We start from the raw sequence: 18,113 nt of genomic DNA on the forward strand, positions 1-18,113 counted from the left end.
CTGGCAGGAGCGAGCTGGGCTCCAGGGCCCCCAGGACACAGCCCCTGCCCAGGCGCCCAGGACAGGAGCCCTGTAGGCCAGCGTGGGCGCGATTCTAGAACATGTTTATTTTAAAACTTGGCACAAAACTCTCACCCTTACAGTTCAGGGGTTTAGGGCTATCTGCGAGGCTGTGCAGCCACGAACGCTTCGCAATTCCAGAACATTCTTCGCCCCCCCCCAAAGAAACCGCCGACTCCAAGTCCCCGCGGCCCCTAATCTACTTCCGGTCTCCACGGCGGCGGTGCCCGTTTTGGGTACTTCCTGTAAGGGGATCGCCCAACGTGCGGCTCCCAGCCCGTTTGCAGCGCGTACTCGCGTGGTCCAGCCCGCGCGCGCCCATGCCCCGCGGGCTCCCGCTAGAGCCGCAATTACTCAGCGTGAGCGCGCGGACTCCGAGGACCCTCGCCCACTCGGGCTTCGCAGGAGCCCGGTCCAGGCGTGCCCTCCCGACCCCGGGGACAAGATGCCACCCCCGCGCGAGCGCGCTGCGGCAGAGGTCCGCGCCTATTGGGGTCTGGGTGCTCAGAGGCCCTGGGCGCACGCACCCAGGTCGCACAAAGCGGGGTCCCAGCCGGGAGGGGCCGCGGCCGCCCGCGCGGGAAGGGGCGCCCGCTCCGGGGCTCACCCGGCGCCTGGACCTCGGCACCGCTCCCGGACTCTAGAGCGCAGGGGTGGAGCCCGAGGCCGCCACGCCCACCTCAGGGGCGGCCTATCGGGCAGCACAGTGGGTGGAGCCTTCAGAGCCCCGCCTCGCCAGAGTCTGCGGCGTGGGGCGCGGCCTCGCTTCTAGCCACGCCCCCACGCCACGCCCCCGAGCCCGACTCCGCAGAGTGGGAGGCGGAGCCTGCGGACGCCGGCCCCGCCCCGCGGCGACGGAGGCGGAGCCCACGCCGGCCCCACCCCCGCCGCGCCGCGCCGCGCCGGGAGGAGGAGGAGCCGGCGGCGGGGCCCGCACTGCAGCGCGAGCGCGCTAGCGGGCGGCCGACGACCCGGAGCGCGGCCTGGCCCCGAGCGCCGAGGGTGTCGCGCAGGCAGACAGGCCGCGGCCGCCGCCCGATTCGCCCCGTCGCTCCGACATGCCGTCCGCGGGCCCCGCTTGAACGCGGCCGCCGGCGCGCGGGCGGGCCTCGGGGCCGGCCGGGGCCATGCGCGCGCTGCCCTGACGATGCCGCCCGCCGCGCCCGCCCGCCTGGCGCTGGCCCTGGGCCTGGGCCTGTGGCTCGGGTCGCTGGCGGGGGGCCCCGGGCGCGGCTGCGGGCCGTGCGCGCCCCCCTGCCTGTGCAGCCCGGAGCCCGGAGGCGCCTGCCGCGTCAACTGCTCGGGCCGCGGGCTGCGGACGCTCGGGCCCGCGCTGCGCATCCCCGCAGACGCCACAGCCCTGTGAGTACCCGGGCGCGGGCGGGGTTGCCATGGCGCCGGCGGCCGGGCCGCGGGAGCATCGCCGCGGGGCCGCGCGTGGGGCGCGAGGGGCGTGGGCGCGCTGCCCGCCCCCGGAAGGGAAGGGACGCGGGCCAGGCCGCTCCCAGGGAGAGGCGCCGGCTCGGGACGTCGGCCGGCTAAATAAGGAAAGCCTGGGGCCGCGGCCGGCGCGGCCCTGAGGGACGCGAACGCGAGCGGTTTCCCTCCAACTGCTGGCCCCTTCCCGGCCGCGCCCCGCCGAGCGCCCCCGGGCTCCGCTCACGGAGCCGACCCGGGCCGGGGGCGAAGCGGGGCGCGGCGGGAGGCCCGGGGAGTGGGGAGCGCAGGGCTGCCGGGAGTGCGTCCCCTCCCTGAGGTGACAGGACGAGGGCTAGCTGGCCCCGAAGGGGCTGGGAGGTGGGCGCAAAGGCACGGAGCTGGACCTGGCCAGGTGGCAGCTTCAGGGGGAGCCCGAGGGCCGGAGGCCGGACCTGGCCAGGTGGCAGCTTCAGGGGGAGCCCGAGGGGTGTCTGGGCCGGGGTCCTGGCCTTACCCTGGACCCTGTGGGGCTTTGAGACCCTGCAGAGGCCCTGGGCCGCCTTCTGGAAGGGGTTAGGTGTCTGAGCTGGCACAGGGCAGGCGGGCTTGGGCTGGGAGGTGTCCAGGCCCCAGGGCAGATGGAGATGCTGTGAGTGGCTGACATGTGCAGACAGCCGTCACCGGGGTGTGCGTGGGACAGTCTCGGGCCTGCCCGTCCTGCCCGCTCCTTGGCCGGGGCTGTGGCCCCTGGCATCCCCTGGGGTGAGGGGCCCTGTGGTCCTGGGTAAGCCCAGCCATGGCCGCCTCTAGGGGAACTGTGTCCCGGGGGGGTGGGGTGGGGAGGAGCAGGGATTCCAGGGCCACCGGGAGCCGTGACTGGGCCGCGCCCTGACCCCCGGCGTTGGTGGCGCAGCCGGTCTGTGAGGACGGAGGACCGGCCCGCCTGCCTGCCCACAGCACTGCAGAATTGCGTCAGACCGCCCCACCCTCTGTGGCTGCTGAGGGGTCAGGGTGCCTCTGTCCCTGCTGGGCCTGGTGCTGGGGTGGGGTGGGGTGGCACTTGCCAGCACCTGGTGCTGTCCCGCGCTGGCCTCCTGGGAGCTGTCCAGGAGCTAAAGCCGTGGCACCTGAGCCCGTGGCCTGTGTGCGCGTCATTGGGCCCTGTCCTGAGTTTTGGTGGCTGCCGTGGGACATAGGGTGACTTCCTGTGGGCAGGGGACATGTCCGTGCTCTTCACAGCCCGGAGCTGTGACTTCCCCGGGGGTTGTGGACAGCGTGGAAGTCTGAGGCCTTGAGTAGGGTTGGTGCTGTCACCGTCCGTCTGTGGCTCCCTGGCTGGCCCGAGGAGAGGCGGGGTGATGGCCCGGGCCTCAGGTCAGACAGTGCTGGGGGGTGGGGTGGATTCTTCAGACGTGGGATGTTACCGGCCGCGTGTCCTGCTGTGCTGGGCTTGCAGCTGTAGAGACCTCACCGTCCACAGCCTCCCTGCCTGTGGTTTGGACGGGATCTCACCCGGCCCGTTTACTTGAGTCCCGCAGCGCCGGGAGCGCACCCGCGTTCCACCTCCTGAGCTGCCGTCAGGGCCCACGTAGCCGGCGCTCGGCATGGTCTGGGCGTGGCTGTTGGTGTAGGGACCTCCCGTCTCCTGAGGAATCTGGCTCCGCGGCCCGGGCTGCCGCTGGGCTCTGTGCTGTCACCTCTGGGTGCTGTGGCGGCTTCCGGTACGTTGGTGGAGAGCCACGCTTCGAGGCTGTGGACCCATTAGACTGTCCCACGGTGGGAGGGAGCTGTCCCAGGCAGAGCTCCAGGTCTGAGCTGTGCCGGGCCCCAGGCTTGGCTGCTCTTGGAAGACTGCTTTGGTGACAGGTGCTGCTGGGTTTGGCCGGGGATGTTCTCTGTGTCTCTGGTCCAGGACAAGGCGTGTGCCGGGGGCTCAGTAGTCTTGGCTTCACTGGCTTGAAGTATTGGGTCCTGTTTTGTTTGCTGGGAATTCTGGGGCTTGGCCCTCCCTCCCTGTGTCCCGAAAAGATGGGAGAGTGCAGGGAGGCTGCGGGAGGAGGCTCAGCCCTGGTGTCTGCCCCAGGTAGGGTTTGGGGGAAGGTGACTGCAGGCGCAGACCCCCATGTCTGCCTTGGGTCTGGCTGGGCAGCACAGGGTCTCCAGGCGCCTGCTTCCCAGCTCGCTGAGGTCTGAGGCTTGTTCTGCCCCCCCCCCCCCCCGTGAGCCCCCACCTGAGGGAGGATCTGGCCGCTGAGTGCCCAGCCTTTGGCCAGTGTCTATGAGGTCCCGCCCTGGGGCAGGTCCTGGCCCCTCTGGGGCTCTGTTTTCAAGTGGGAACCTGCGTTAGACTGACAGCTGCAAGCATTCTCCCAAGTACAAGACACAGGTGAGGGGTGGGCACTGCTTTGGGGCCGGCTCAGAAGGACCCCCAGTGCTGAGACTCCAGAGGGGGCAGTCCTGTGGGGTCTCTAGGGGCAAGGTGACAGGAGCAGTAGGCGGGGCCTCTAGAGTTGGGGAGCTGGTCGGGCGGTGGTCAGGGTCTGGGAGGGAAGCAGCGTGGCTGGTATGCAGAGGTGCGGGGAGGGCTCTCAGGCCGCCACCGGGTGCGTGCCTGCGTGGGGCTCCGTGAGCTCCCTGGTCAGTCACCGACCCCGAGCTTGCCCGCAGTGTGGAGCAATGCCAGCCTCATCCACGGTCCCCCTGTGAGGGGCGTGAGGAGCACAGGGAGGCCGTGGGCACCCGCAGGACTCTAGGGCGAGAACAGGCAAACTGCAGAGCCGGTGGCGCCCGGAGGGCCTGAGCACGCTGCCGCGAGATCGGCCGTGGGGACGAGCAAGGAGGTGCGGCCGCGGGTCAGAGCCAGCGCCCGTGTCGGACACGTGCAGAGCTCGGGCAGCGTGGCGCTGCCGCCGAGAAAGGCGCACAGGGCCCGGCAGCCGTGTCTGCGGAGAAGACGTGGCCAGCACCACAGGGCGGTGGTGCAGGCCTTAGCTTTTGGGGAGACGCACGTGAAGACCACCGTGAGATACCAGAGCCCGTGTGTGCCGCTGGTGCAGTGTGAAATGGTGTGGACCCCGCGGGCATCGGGGGCTCCTGCAGCGAGTCCTGGAGGCGGCAGCTGACCCAGCCGGTCCACTCTGAGTGTCGGCCCGGGAGAAACTGAAGAGTGTCCCACGGAGGCTTGTGCCTAGCTGTCCAGTCACAGCTGACCAGAGGTGAAGCAGCCCAGCTGTCCACCAGCAGGTGGGGGAAGCCAGCGTGTCTGCGCGACCAGTGGCCGTCAAACCCATGAGCAGGGCTGGAGCACCGGCGGCGCCTCAGTGCTGACGAGCTGAAGACGTGGGGGACTCCTCTGATGGGACGTGCCCAGGACAGGCGAGGCCCGCAGAGACAGCACCGGAGGCTGCCTGCGGTCGGGGGGGGGGATGGCCAGGCGGTGTGGGGTAATGAAGATGTTCTGGGGGCTGGCGCTGTGGCGTAGTGAGCCATATGGGCGCTGGTTAGGGTCCCGGCTGCTCCACTTCCTGTCCTGCTCTCTGCTGTGGCTGGGAAAGCAGTAGAAGATGGCCCAAGTCCTTGTGTCCCTGCACCCACGTCGGGGACCCGGAGGAAGCTCCAGGCTCCTGGCTTCGGATTGGTCCAACTCTGGCTGTTGCAGCCATTTGGGGAGTGAACCAGTAAATGGAAGACCTCTCTCTCTCCCTCTCCCTCTCTCTCTCTCTCTCTCTCTCTGCCTCTCTAACTCTGCCTTTCAAGTAAATAAATCTTTAAAGAAAAGAAAAAAATGTTCTGGCATTAGGTGCAATCTTACACACGTGTGCTGGAAACAGTGAATTGTGGGCTTTGAACGGGTGAATTTTATGATATGTAAATTCCGTCCCAACTTGAAGGGAGACGCACCCCTTGGCAGTTGCTGCCTGCTGGGCTCGGCCAAGCGCCAATGGCTTTGACCTCACAGACCCCTGCCTCGCCCGCGTGCCGTGGAGCTGGGACCGCTCTCGGCCCGTCTCGCAGACTGGGGAGCTGGGCTCCAGCGCTGGGTCACTTGCCGTAGTCCCTGTCTGGTCACAGCAGAGGGGATTCTCTCAGTGCCCGTGGAGTGGACGCCAGTGTGCAGCGGCGGGGCGGCGGGGGGGGGTGTCTGCAGGCCTCTTGGTGCTGGGCGTCTCCTCCCAGTTCTTTCCACGAGCTCCCGACCCGGGGCCCTGCCTGCCCCTTCCTGGTCTTCGGGCTGACATCCCGAAAGCAGGTGCCCAGGGTACTCACCCCTGCTCCTCTGTGGGTGACGCTGGCTGCACCACTCAGCCGCTCCTACAGTGGGACCTCGTCCCTGGCAGCTGCAGTAACTGACCGTTGTTAAAGGGGCCCCCTCGATCTGTCCTCGCTGTCCCCAAGCACCAGCCGCGAGGAGGTGCACCTGTAGGGCCGGCCCTCTGCAGAGCAGACAGCGGGGAAGTCTGGGAGCGGGAGGTGCCGTGGGGGGCGGCGCCTGCTGCAGCACGGACTCTGGTGCACCCTCCACACCCAGCTCAGGGGCCCAGCCTCCCCAAGTCTTCCTGCCGTCCCGGGCTGGCTTCACAGGCATCCTCGGGCTGTAGGAGAGCCAGGGTTAGAGTGCGAGAGGTCTTCCCTCTGCTGGTTCACTCCCCGGGTGGCTGCAGTAGCCAGGGCTGTGCCCGGCCTGAGCCCGGAGCTTCCTCTGGGTCTACCAGCTGAGTGGCAAGAGCCCAGGCACTTGGCCCCTCCTCGCGGCTTTCCCAGGGATGGTAGGGGGCAGGCTCAGGAGTAGAGCATCCGGGTCGGATGCTGCCTGGCGTTGCGGGTGGTGGATTACCTGTGTATGTGTGTGTGTGTGTGTAGATTGATTTTTAAATACTTTATTTGAAAGGCAGGGTTACAGAGAGAGAAGAGAGAGATCTTTCACCTGCTGGTTCATTTCCTAATGGCCACACCGGCTGGGGGCTGGGCCAGACCCGAAGCCAGGAGCCTGGAGCTTCTTCTGGGTCTCCTACGGGGGTGCAGGGGCCCAAGCGCTCACCCAGGCGCATCAGCAGGGAGCTGGGTCGGAGGTGGAGCAGCCCGTGTGGGATGCCCGTGTCGCAGGTGGAGGCTTTGTCTGCCACACCTCAGCGCCGCCCCGCGTGTGCTTTTACCAGGGTCTCCCTGAGCGTGTGTCTCGGACGCATTCACGCAATGTGTTGATGCCGAGTTCACGAGATGGAAGCAGCACCCAGGAGTCACCCCTTTTTTTCCCCGGTCTTTGGACCTCAGACAGTGCCGGGGCACCCTTCGGGGTTCTGCGTGGCCTGCTGGGAGCCTTGGCTGTGACACGCGCCCGCCCTGTGTCGCTCCGCCCGTCGGTGCTGGTTGGGGAAGTCGTGCCCAGCCTGCTCGCCTGTCTACCCACTCTGGTTCTCTGCAGACTCCCTGCCTCTCTCCTGGGTGCTCCCGTCGGAGCCTTCTCCCTCCCCGTCTGCTCTGCCTGCCCCGGCAGCCGGTTGGCTCGCTGGGCTGCCACCGCCAGCCTTCCCTGGGCGTGCGGCGGCTCTGCTCCTGCCGGAACCCCCACCCTGGGCTGCCTGGGGAGTGGGCGAGGAGACCCTGGCTCCTGAGGGAGGCCTGGCGGGGTCTGGTTTCAGCCGAGGAAGCCATTTTGGATGGAGACACACATTTTCCTTTCCGGAACACTCTGCGGTGGCCAGCGCCAGCAGCGGGAGCCAGCCGGGCCGGCCGCCTAGCGCTGTGGAATGAAAACATCCCGCGTCTCTTGCTGCCGTCTGGGTGGCGGCGTTGGGGCGGCCTGCTCACTCGGGGCCGGGCCTGGCCCACGCGGGCGGCTGTGTGGCTGGGCTGGGCCGCCTCTCCTTGCACAAGGAGACGCAGCTGGAAAATGCGGCTCATGTCTTTTCTGGGAACACGCTGTTCCCTACGGCTTGGCAGCTGTCTTTGCCAGGGGCCCAGGGGTGCCCAGGCACCAGAGCCATGGAGAGGGGCCGCGGGCCCTTTCTCTCCCTGTGGCTCCCGAGGGCTGGCCCTGGCACCCCGGCTCTGAAGGCGCCCCGAGGGGATGGACTACCCCAAAGGTAGAAGCCAGCTTTCTCACCTGGCCACCGCACTGAGAAAGGCCAGCGCCAGGCTCACAGCCCTTGGCAGGGCAGAGCCTCCCTGCTGCTTTGGAGCCCGGTGTCAGGCGGGTTCGTGCCGTGGCCGTGGGCTGGACCAGTGCTTCTGTCACTGTGGGGCTCTGCTGCCCGTGGACAGCCATGTGCCCAGAGTCCTCACTGGCTGTGTCCCTGCTGTGAGGGGGAGTGGGGTCCCTGAGCCTCAGTGTGCCCATCTAGAGGACGGGGCTGGTGTGGCTTGGGCGTGTGCTGGTTGTGAGAGGCCTGGTCCTGGCGCAGGTCTGCCCTGCACAGATACCAGCAGGTGGATTGGAGGGGGCCAGGGCTGCAGAGCCCCCTCCTTGGCTGCCCCTTGCCCTGCCCTGCCCCCCTCACTGTCCTCGGAACCCCCTTCTGGGCTGCCCCACTCCCTCAGCTCTCCTCCCTGCCCCTGCGGTGGGCCCGGGAGGATCCTGGACAGGCCTTGTCGCCGCTGGCGTCTCATCCTGAGCTCTGGGAGCGTGCAGTGCCGTGAGGGGCTCTGTGAGGGCGGACACACGCCTACCCAGCACGGTCATGGGGAGGGGCCTCTGTGCCTGACTCCCGAGGCCACAGCCCCTCGTGCAGGCATCCCGGGGCCTGAGCCCCTGCAGCCTCCCTCCTCTGGCTGGGCCCTGTGTGGGGGACGTTGCGGCGTTGCTGGCCAGGCCTTTCCCCTTCTTGGAGAGGCAGGGTGGGCATAGCCAGAACCCTGCCCCTGCCCGCCTCCCCCCAGCACGCCCGGCGTGTTTTTCTTCAGATTCGCTCTCTCCTGAACTTGAATTCGTTAATTTAAACATCATCATTTCCGGCCCTGGAAGCCGGCCTCGGTCGCCATAAATAGAAGGAGTGAAAGCAGACGGGGCGATGGGACGGCACTGGCTCCGGCTGCCGCTCCTCGGACAGGAAGGGCCTGCCGGGCCGTGGCCTCTCCTGCCCCGCCCTGGGCTGGCCCGGGAGGGGGCATGTCTGGGGGCGTCCCCCTCGCTGGGCTGAGGGGAGCCCGCTTCCTCCCCAGAGGACGGAGCCGGCTGGCTGGCCCTGGAGGGGAGCAGGCCTCCTCCCGCCGCCGTCCTGCCCTGGCAGAGGGAGGCGGCTGGCTCTGCCGCGCGGTTACATAACCTCTGCGGGCGGCCCCTCGGAGCCGTCCCCCAAGCTTGTTTCCAGCGCTGCAGCCAGCGCCGGGGTGGGGGTGCCGGGCCTGGCATGCGCCCGCGCCGCTGACCACACGCGTCTGGAATGTGCAGATGTTTCCTTGGGGGCTCCGGCCAGCCCCCAGACCCCGCCCGGCATCTGGACTGGGGAGCCGGCACCCGAGCTTCCCCCCGTTCTGGCAGGGAGGGGGCCGGCTGCTCGCCTGTGGGGCAGGCTCCCGGCTTGGCTGCAGGGTGAACGAGGGTCTCGGGCCCCTCAGTGCTCAGGGAACGTGCAGGGCCTCTGCCCGCTCCCCCGGGTTCCCCCGCCGCTCTCAGCCCCTCCGTGTCCTTCCCACTAGTCGGGGGCTGAGCCCTGAGTGGGAAGGGGGAAAGCCCCCTCCTCGTTCCTGCTAAAAGCCGGACGTGCGAGCAAGTCCTGTGAGGTGCACGGGGGCCAAGGCAGGGTCTCTGCCTTCCACAGGGACATTACTGCAGCCCAGGAGCACAGAGGGCCCCTCCCCAGGACAAATGAGCTAGTGGAAGGTGACCACCCCAGTGTGTAAGCGATGTTACCCCTCCCAAAGCGTTTGCCCATCTTGGAGCAGGAGAGGGAACAGGCCATGCCTGGGATGTCCCCTGTGGCTCTGGGTCTCATCCGAGAGCTGAAGGCAGGCACAGACAGGCTGAGGCGACTGATACATCGTCTCCTGCTGTCTCCCCTGGTGGGCGGTCCCCAGCTTCAGTGCCTCCCCCTGACCTGGTCTGGCCTCCCAGCCTTGGCCATGGAGTCCCTGGAGTTGCTTGCTTGGGTCTTAGAGGGGCCCTGTAGGGTCCAGGTGCCTCAGAGGGTGGGCCCCACTTTCCTAACCTCTCAGGTGAGTGGTAGGGAGAAGCCCCCGTGGGTGGGGAAGGAGCCGGGTGTGCTAGGCCCAGGCCTCAGTTGGGAGGTGCTGGGGAGGACACTGGGACCCTGCGGCTGACCCTCATGCAGGGTTCCGCCTCACCCTCCTGTCAGCGCCCCCAGTCACCTGGGGACATCTCTCAGAAAGTGGGGTATAGCAGAACATCTTTGGGGCCTGTTCTCCTTTCTTCCCATGTTGGGGTCCAGGCTGTGAACTCCCTGAGTGACAGGTGGGTGGGACCAGGGGCCTGTGCCAGCCTCCCAAGTCAGTCCGTGCACGCGCTGGCCAGAGGAGCCTGCTCCCCAGCCCACCTTCCCGGAGGCCCCAGCAGGGGCTGTGCTGCCCTTGTCACCGCTGCCTGGGGAGCCCCTGCTGTGGGCTTACATCTTTCATGGCACAGCCGTGGCCTGCCACAGTCGGCACGCTGGCCCCTGGCTGCCTCACCCATCTGTGGAAGTGGCTCTTCCCTGGTCTCCCGTCCGCTAGCCCGTCCCTTCTCACCTCTGGGGTGGTGTGGAGACCCGAGCAGCCGGCTGTGGGCCCACCTACCCTGATGTCCAGTAGTGAGGGCCTTGGCCAGTGCTGGGAGAGACCTGTCCTTTTAATAGGTGAAACGAGGGAGAAGCCAGGCTTAGTTGGGACAGAGGCTTCCTCCCTGTGTCCCTCTGCCCCTACGGCCTCTTCTCTTCCAGTGTTTCGGGCGTGGGTTCTCTAAGTCTACCCCACAACTGTGGGGAAGAACTCGCACCACGAGGAGCCCCCAGCTCCGCACGGGGCCAAGAGGCTCTGTGAGCAGGCCTTGGCGTTCTATCCCACGTGGACCTCGTGTGCAGCCAGTGCTGCTGCGTGGAGTGCAGGCCCTGCGCTCCTGGTGCCCTTCACTGTCCCTTGTCCTGCCCCCTGGACCCCTCAGGCAACCCGGGTGCCCCCCTGCACAGGGCCAGCTGCCCGACGGGTGCCGGGCTGCCGTGGGAGCTCAGGGGGGTCGAGGTGGCAGCTGGGAGGGCCCAAGTGCAGTGTGGCGAGTGGGGGCCCAGCCTCCTGGATTTGGAGACCACGACAGTGACGTGCAGGTCTGGAGGGGCCCAGCAGCGTCCACTGAGTCAGGGAGGTGCACAGGGCCGCCGCCCGCAGCCTTGCTGGAGCCGAAGGAATGCCCAGCACAGAGGGCAGGATGGCCGGGGCCCCTCCTGCACCTCCACCAGTGGTTCTTTTCATTTTTTATTTTTTTTAAGATTTTTAAAAATTTATTTATTTGAGAGGTAGAGTTACAGACAGGGAGAGACAAAGTTTTCCATCCGCTGGTTCACTCCCCAATGGCCGCAACAGCTAGAGCTGCACCCATCCGAAGCCAGGAGCTTCTTCCAGGTCTCCCACGTGGGTGCAGGGCCCAAGGATTGGGCCATCCTCCACTGCCCTCCCAGGCCACAGCAGAGACCACTGCAGGTAGAGGATTAACCTGCGTCATGCGCCGGCCCCGCCAGCGGGTTCTAAAGCCACTGAGGGCTGGAGGGGCAGCGGGGCTGTGCCGTCGGGAGGCACAGGAGCCTGGACCAGGCGGTGGCCTTGTCTCAGGATGCAGCCGGCCCCTCCACGCCCCCGCCCCAGGACCGGCTCTCTGACACGCTCACGGCTCGGCAGCGACGACTGTGATTGGTGTTTTTCCAGCTACTAAACTGGATTGGTTTTCCCATGTTTGTGACCATTTGTACTTCTTTTGGTAACTGCTTATATTTTTAAACATTGTTTATTTAAACATTAAAAGCTGTCACTTTTTTTTTTTTTTTGACAGGCAGAGTTAGAGACAGACAGAAAGGTCTTCCTTTTTCGTTGGTTCAGCCCCGAAATGGCCACCATGGCCGGCGTGCTGCGCCGATCCAAAGCCAGGAGCCAGGTGCTTCTCCTGGTCTCCCATGGGGTGCAGGGCCCAAGCACTTGGGCCATCCTACGCTGCCTTCCCAGGCCACAGCAGAGAGCTGGACTGGAAGAGGAGCAACCGGGACAGAATCCGGCGCCCCAACTGGGACTAGAACCCGGTGTGCCAGTGCTGCAGGTGGAGGATTAGCCTAGTGAGCTGCGGCGCTGGCAAAAGCTGTCACTTTTAACCACTGCCTCCCATACTGGAGGGGTGATTTGAGTCTCCACTGCTCTGCTTCTGATCCAGCTCCCTGCTATTTTGCCTGGAAAACAGCAGAAGGTGGCCTAAGTGCTTGGACCCCTGCCACACACGTGGGAGCCCCACGTGGGGCTCCTGGCTTTGGCCTGACCCAACCCTGGCTGTTGTGGGCGTTTGTGGGGTGAACCCACAAATGTAAGATCTCTCCTTCTCTGCCTGTTATTCTGCCCATCTAATACATAAATAATGGTTTTTTTTTTTTTAATTTATTTTATTTGAAAGAGATACACAGAGAGGAGAGAGAGAGAGGTCTTCCATTCAATGGTTCACTCCCCAATTGGCTGCAATGGCTGGAGCTGTGCTGATCCAAAGCCAGGAGCTTCCTCCAAGTCTCCCACGCGGGTGCAGGGGCCCAAGGACTTGCACCATCTTCCACTGCTTTCCCAGGCCACAGCAGAGAGCTGGGTCGGAAGTGGAGCAGCCAGGACTCGAACTGGCGCCCATATGGGACTCCAGCGCTTCAGGCCAGGGCATTAACCCTCTGCGCCACAGCGCCGACCGTAAATAACGTTTTAAGCTATGTCTCTGAGAGGGACAAGTGCTCAGATGCGTGGTTCATCACCCTAATGCCCTTGATGGCTGGGGCTGGGCTGAGGCTGGAGCTGACCTGGGTGGTAGGGACGCAGCTGCCTGAGCCATCATCACTGCCCGCTGGTGTCGCGTCCCTCGACCAGCAAGGAAGACACGACCCGAACTCTTCTTCAAGCAGTTTATTCAGGAACCTTGAACAAGCTTCTTCTTCCGCCTCCTTCCCTCTCCCATCCCTCTTATAGCCATCAGCACACCAATCAAAAGCAGCCAAGTGGCAAGGATTGATTGGTACAGCAATGTGGAAGCCAGAAGGGAGCTCAGCCATCTCCTTATTAGGAGTTGTTTGTTTCTCGCCAGTCCTTCCGGGGGGGAAAGGAGCCGGCGCCATCTTTAGGGCGCCGTGCAATGGCTCCCCACAGTTCCCCCTTTTTGTTTTAGAACCAGGCATCTAAGGATTACAGGAGAAGGTAGGGGTCTGTCCCCCACTGCCAGGCATCCACCTGGAACAGCATCCTTTTCGCGGGGGTGGGATCTGGGATGCCAACCCACATGCAGACAGACTTGCCTTCCAGAGAACGTAATGGCTCGTTCTCTCTGCAGTGCTTTGCCTCGCACCCTGCACCCATGCCTAGCATTCAAGGAAGGCCAGCCATGCTTGCGGCGATTGTCCAGCCTCAAGGGCATAAAAGGCTTGAGCTATCATGGCCAATTCCCGCCAATGAGCTGTCCTCATCCTGCACAAACACCACAGGCAAAATAACACAACAAGTAACAGCAACCCGTCAAAGCTCCAAGTCCCACCCACTCCTTCAGGTTGGAGACGGCTGTGCGGGTCCAGGATGACAATCCAGATGCGAAGGAGACATCCACACATGTGGAGTTGATGGTGACCACGGCAAGGCACAGTTGCTTCAAGGTGTAGTCAAATTCTGCGGACCAATTCTGCAAGAGCATCTGAGACAACTGTTTAGAGTAATTTGCTGCCTGAGTCATGTTATCGTACTGAACAGAGGTCACACACAACCCTGAAAATTTCCACTCACATCCTAGCTGAGCAAGCTGCCAGAGAGTATCCACCTGCTCCTGTACCAAATCCACACGCCGATTAACAATCATCAAGCCTCCCTTTATATGTACATTTAAGGATGTCTGAGTATCCAAAGCAGCAGCCACGGAGGCCGTCAAATTATTCAGGGTATTAGCAGTTTGAACTGTCCCTGTGAGCGCTGTAGCAGCTGTTGTAGCGCCCACAGCTGCAATGGAAATGGCGGTTATAACGGCTGCAGCAACGATCCCAATCAGCAATGTTATCATAATGAAGATCGAGGGGCTGCTTTGTGACATTGTCTGTTTGCCCACCAGTCGCTCAGGTAACCATCGAGAATATAGAAACATGTCCACATCCCCATATTAAAACAGGGTCAGGTCCATACCATTGAGCAGTTAGAGGGTCTTTCCACTTCACATAGACTTGTTGTCTTTTGGTTTCAGGATGCCAGTGACGATGAGCTGCAGATTTCCCTTGATTATCCAGTATTAGAAAATTTAAAATGAAAAGAGCATGTGATAGCCATTTTTGTGGGGAATATGCCATGGTCCCGTATTCCCCCTTTTTTATTTTTTGTAAATAATTTTTTAATGTGGCATGTGCTCGTTCCACAATACCTTGTCCCTGGGGATTATAAAGAATCCTGGTGATGAGAGATGTGGAAGTTAGTACAGAAGTGCTTAAAAGAGTTGGAAGTATACGCTGGGCCATTATTAGTTTTTATCTGTATAGGGGTTCCTAGAACAGCAAAGGCCTGAAGGCAATGAGAGATGTTTGGCAGCCTCGCCGCATTGTGGGGTGGCAAAAACAAAACCTGAACATGTATCTAAAGAAACATGTATGTATTTTAGTTTACCAAATTCAGAGAAATGGGTAACATCCATCTGCCAAAGCTTAAGGTTTGGACATTGAGGTGATGCAAATCATGACCAAGGGATGCTTCTTAGACTTTGTCAGTCCCTCTTTAAAGGATCTGGCTTCTGAGCCAGAGACTGGAGCAGCTAGAAAGAAACATGTTTATAGCTGAAGTTTAGCATCATTTCACATCTTGGCACCACTTTTAATCTAAACAGCCCGATTGGTTATTATCTCTGCAAGATGAGAGATATATCTTTTGACATCTCCAGGGGCCCTCTGGAGATACCAAAAGTCCAGAGAATTTAGAACTTTGATTTTCAGAAAGTCTGTTAAAGGTGCCAAGAGAACTTAGAGTATCTGGTCAAAATAGAATTCCTTAACATTTAGTCAGGGTGATTTTAACACTTTTAGACCAGATCTGATCATAATATTTAACATAACTTTTTAAGACTTAATACTTTTTATCAATCATAACTTAACAGACAGTAGAGTACACATTTACTTGGCAGAACATGAATTTTTAGGTAAACCAGAAATACAAAAACCTTGAACATAAGAGTTAGCACATGAAATTATCACATAACTCAGAACTATTTAACAGAGTTAAAAAGAGCTTACACGACCTAACTTTAGAAATGGCAGAGTAACTGATTAAGCAGACACTGTTAAAAAGAGACGTTACAGTTTTTGCAACAACAGATTTTAAGATTTACAATTGAGACCATTTCCAGATAATTAATAACATTAGTACACATTTTAAAAATCCCATTGTTATAACAGAAGATCAGACTTCAACTTTAGGTTAGTGTAATTTTGGCATTAACATTTAACTTATAGAAAACTCTGTAAACAATGTTTTAAAATCGTAAACTTTTTACAACTTTTCATGACTTGCTCACACCTTCTGAAACTTTATACCTGTAGTTACTTTTACAGTCTTGAATTATCATGTATGGACAACCTATGAGAATACATGCTGGCAAACTTAAAAGTCTCTTATCAAATTTAAGATGTTAAAAGTACACATAATACGTTTTCCATATTTTACTTAGCACCGATGCCTGGATAACTTAAAACACTGAGCTATTAATGAATACCACACCATTATCTGAATTAAAAGTCAAAATTACATTTCCATGCTTTTAAGTAACATAAGGATAACACCACTTGGGCAGCAACAGTCACTAGTGCATATTTACAACTTTGAAAAGATCTTCATCCTTAAGAGAAACAAGTTTAAAGCATATCAAAGACATGTAAATATAAAACTGAGCAAGTGAACCAAAGGGCGTTTGCATTAACCCAATTTTCTGAACCAATCTGTATTGGCTTACTTGAGTTAACAACATAAAGGCTTGTATACACAGAATTTACTCTCATTTTTATAAGACTACTTTAGCTGAAAAGCAAAAACATGAATACAACATAGATTTGACATCATTTACTACATTTTAATACACTTTGTATAATTTGAATTGACTCAAACAGCTGTTACTTTAACAAATTTAGAGTCCCATCCTTTGAGAGTTCCAGGGATCCGACTGGAAGCCCCAAAGTTGAAAGACTCGGTTTAGAATTTAAACTATCAGAGAGTCAAACCATTTTAGTCAAAAATTAGTACGTTTAACCAAGGCTGTGGACTAGATATGATCAAAGTTAGGTACTCACTCAAACATTAAAGATATAACGTAAACAGCTTCATGGTGCAGTTTTTCCAATCAAGACTCATACTGGCAATAGAAAAATGCGAAACCTTCAAGACACACGAAAACTCTCATTAGATAAGTTAGCTACAGCAGCACAGAAAAGAATTGATTATCAGCGTATGAGCCCATTGCTTAAGTTTTTATTAACTGTAAAGAGAAAAACCCATCAAGTTGGAAAGGGTTATCGAATTAAGACTTTTCTCTAGGTCAAGATACCTGTGGAATTTTTCCTCTCTCTTTCTCCTGGCCTGTCATGTTCCCCTTTTTGTTTTAAAAGATATTCTTTCAGTGTGCGGTGTGCTCGCTCAATTATGCCCTGACCCTGAGGATTGTATGGCAATCCATGGACAAGTTGAACCTCCATTTTTTGGCAAAAGGTGGTAAAGGTTTGAGATGTATAGGCCAGGCCATTATCAGTTTTTAGCACCTGGGGTCTCCCCCAGGCGGCCCATGCATCCAGACAATGAGCAATCACCTGACATTAGGGATACAATTGGGCTAGAAGGTTTAATTGGTCCTGCGGTTTCCAATATCTTTAATGCGTTCACCACATATAAGGAATCTGACAACAAGTTAAAGGCAAAAGAGCACTGCTTAAGGATTTCAATAACTATTTTTAATTCCACAACTTGAGGTGAGCCTGGCTGAAACTGATGAAATACCGGGTCATTACCCTCTACCATATAAACCCCACAGCCTGTTTTTGACCCATCTGTAAATATATTTGGAGCACCCGGTAAGGGCTCAGTGGCTGTAATTTTTGGAAATCCTCATTTGCCGATTCAATTCCCGTACTTGCTTTATACCAGACTCTTTGTTATCGCCACACTCTTCAGACTCACTGCTGCTTTCTGAGCTACTTTCTGCACTAGTACTACTTACTGAGGAGGGGCTGCGCAACTCGGAAAGATCGGGGTACAGTTTTTTCCTAGTTCTTTTCTGACTCTCCTTCAAAGTTTTCCCTTTTTCACTGGCAGCTCTCTCGGAGCGCTCTTCCTGAAGCTCCTCCAAGGCAGCTTGACCGCTCAGAATAGCTTCACTACACTGCTCATCCTCGAGGCATGCTCGCACTAACTTCCATATTGGTCTCACTCCCCCTTCAAGATTACCCTGTTCGAATGCAAAATCCAAATCCCTGCCTAGTTTGTCCCATGAAGGGATAGTAAGGCTTCCCGAAACCCCATACCAGGGTGCAATGGTATCGCAGTTCCGTAAAAACCTATGCAATGTACTAGGCTTAAGTTTCAAACCGTTTTCTCAAAGCAGCGCATTCAGCGCCAGAAAAATTGGATGGGACTGTGAATTACCCACCGTCAAATATTGTACTCTTTGCCTGGCCACGGGTCAGAGCTCCTTCTGCTTTTGTCACAGAACTTCCTCTGCTTTAATCGCAGAGCTATCCTCCCGCTATTGTCGCAGGACTTCCCGCTCTTATCGCGGATCCCCACCTTATTTTCCTGGGAGACTTACCAGCGCTGCCCTGACTGCAGGAAGTTCTGAGTTCGCGTTTGAGATGGTTCCCCGTACGGGCCACCAGTTGTCGCGTCCCTCGACCAGCAAGGAAGACACGACCCGAACTCTTCTTCAAGCAGTTTATTCAGGAACCTTGAACAAGCTTCTTCTTCCGCCTCCTTCCCTCTCCCATCCCTCTTATAGCCATCAGCACACCAATCAAAAGCAGCCAAGGGGCAAGGATTGATTGGTACAGCAATGCGGAAGCCGGAAGGGAGCTCAGCCATCTCCTTATTAGGAGTTGTTTGTTTCTCGCCAGTCCTTCCGGGGGGGAAAGGAGCCGGCGCCATCTTTAGGGCGCCGTGCAATGGCTCCCCACACGCTGGGTCTGCATTACCAGGGACCTGGGGCTCAAACCCAGGTACTCTGACACAGGGTCCCGGGGTCCCGGTGGGGGGGGTTCTATTGAGGTGGTGTTAAACTTGGAGTTCAACATGGGGCCTTTCCCCGTTTCTCTGATCTCTGTGCCTCCGTCAGGTCGCCGCTCCCACCCCCCCAGCTGGCAGCCTTGGTGCATGCTGACCGGCACGAGGAGGGTGGGTGGAGCCATGCCTTGGTGGTGTGGGAGAGGGAGGGGCCGGGCCTTCCAGGCACCTGGGATTGGTGGGTCTTCGCGATCTGCAGG

General features: G+C 59.4%; 1 protein-coding gene and 1 long non-coding RNA gene across 3 annotated transcripts in view; one reads left to right on the top strand and one right to left on the bottom strand.

Moving 5' to 3' along the window:
* The first annotated feature begins 985 nt into the window (after positions 1–985).
* Positions 986–18,113, top strand: part of PKD1 (polycystin 1, transient receptor potential channel interacting) — a 44,655-nt gene continuing 27,527 nt past the window's right edge. For both annotated transcript variants that reach the window (XM_051839518.2, XM_070064120.1), the window contains exon 1: positions 986–1,422. In XM_051839518.2, the coding sequence (XP_051695478.2) occupies positions 1,208–1,422 (215 nt within the window). In that variant the 5' untranslated portion in view covers positions 986–1,207. The remainder of the gene's footprint in view (positions 1,423–18,113) is intronic.
* LOC138846935 (uncharacterized) lies at positions 12,529–17,801 on the bottom strand. Its single transcript, XR_011384467.1, has 2 exons — positions 17,447–17,801; positions 12,529–16,023 (listed from the first exon to the last, which is right to left on the bottom strand). It is a non-coding gene; the product is annotated as an uncharacterized lncRNA (long non-coding RNA).

This window comes from Oryctolagus cuniculus, chromosome 19 (genome assembly GCF_964237555.1).
Source record: "Oryctolagus cuniculus chromosome 19, mOryCun1.1, whole genome shotgun sequence".
Classification (NCBI taxonomy): Eukaryota; Metazoa; Chordata; class Mammalia; order Lagomorpha; family Leporidae; genus Oryctolagus; species Oryctolagus cuniculus.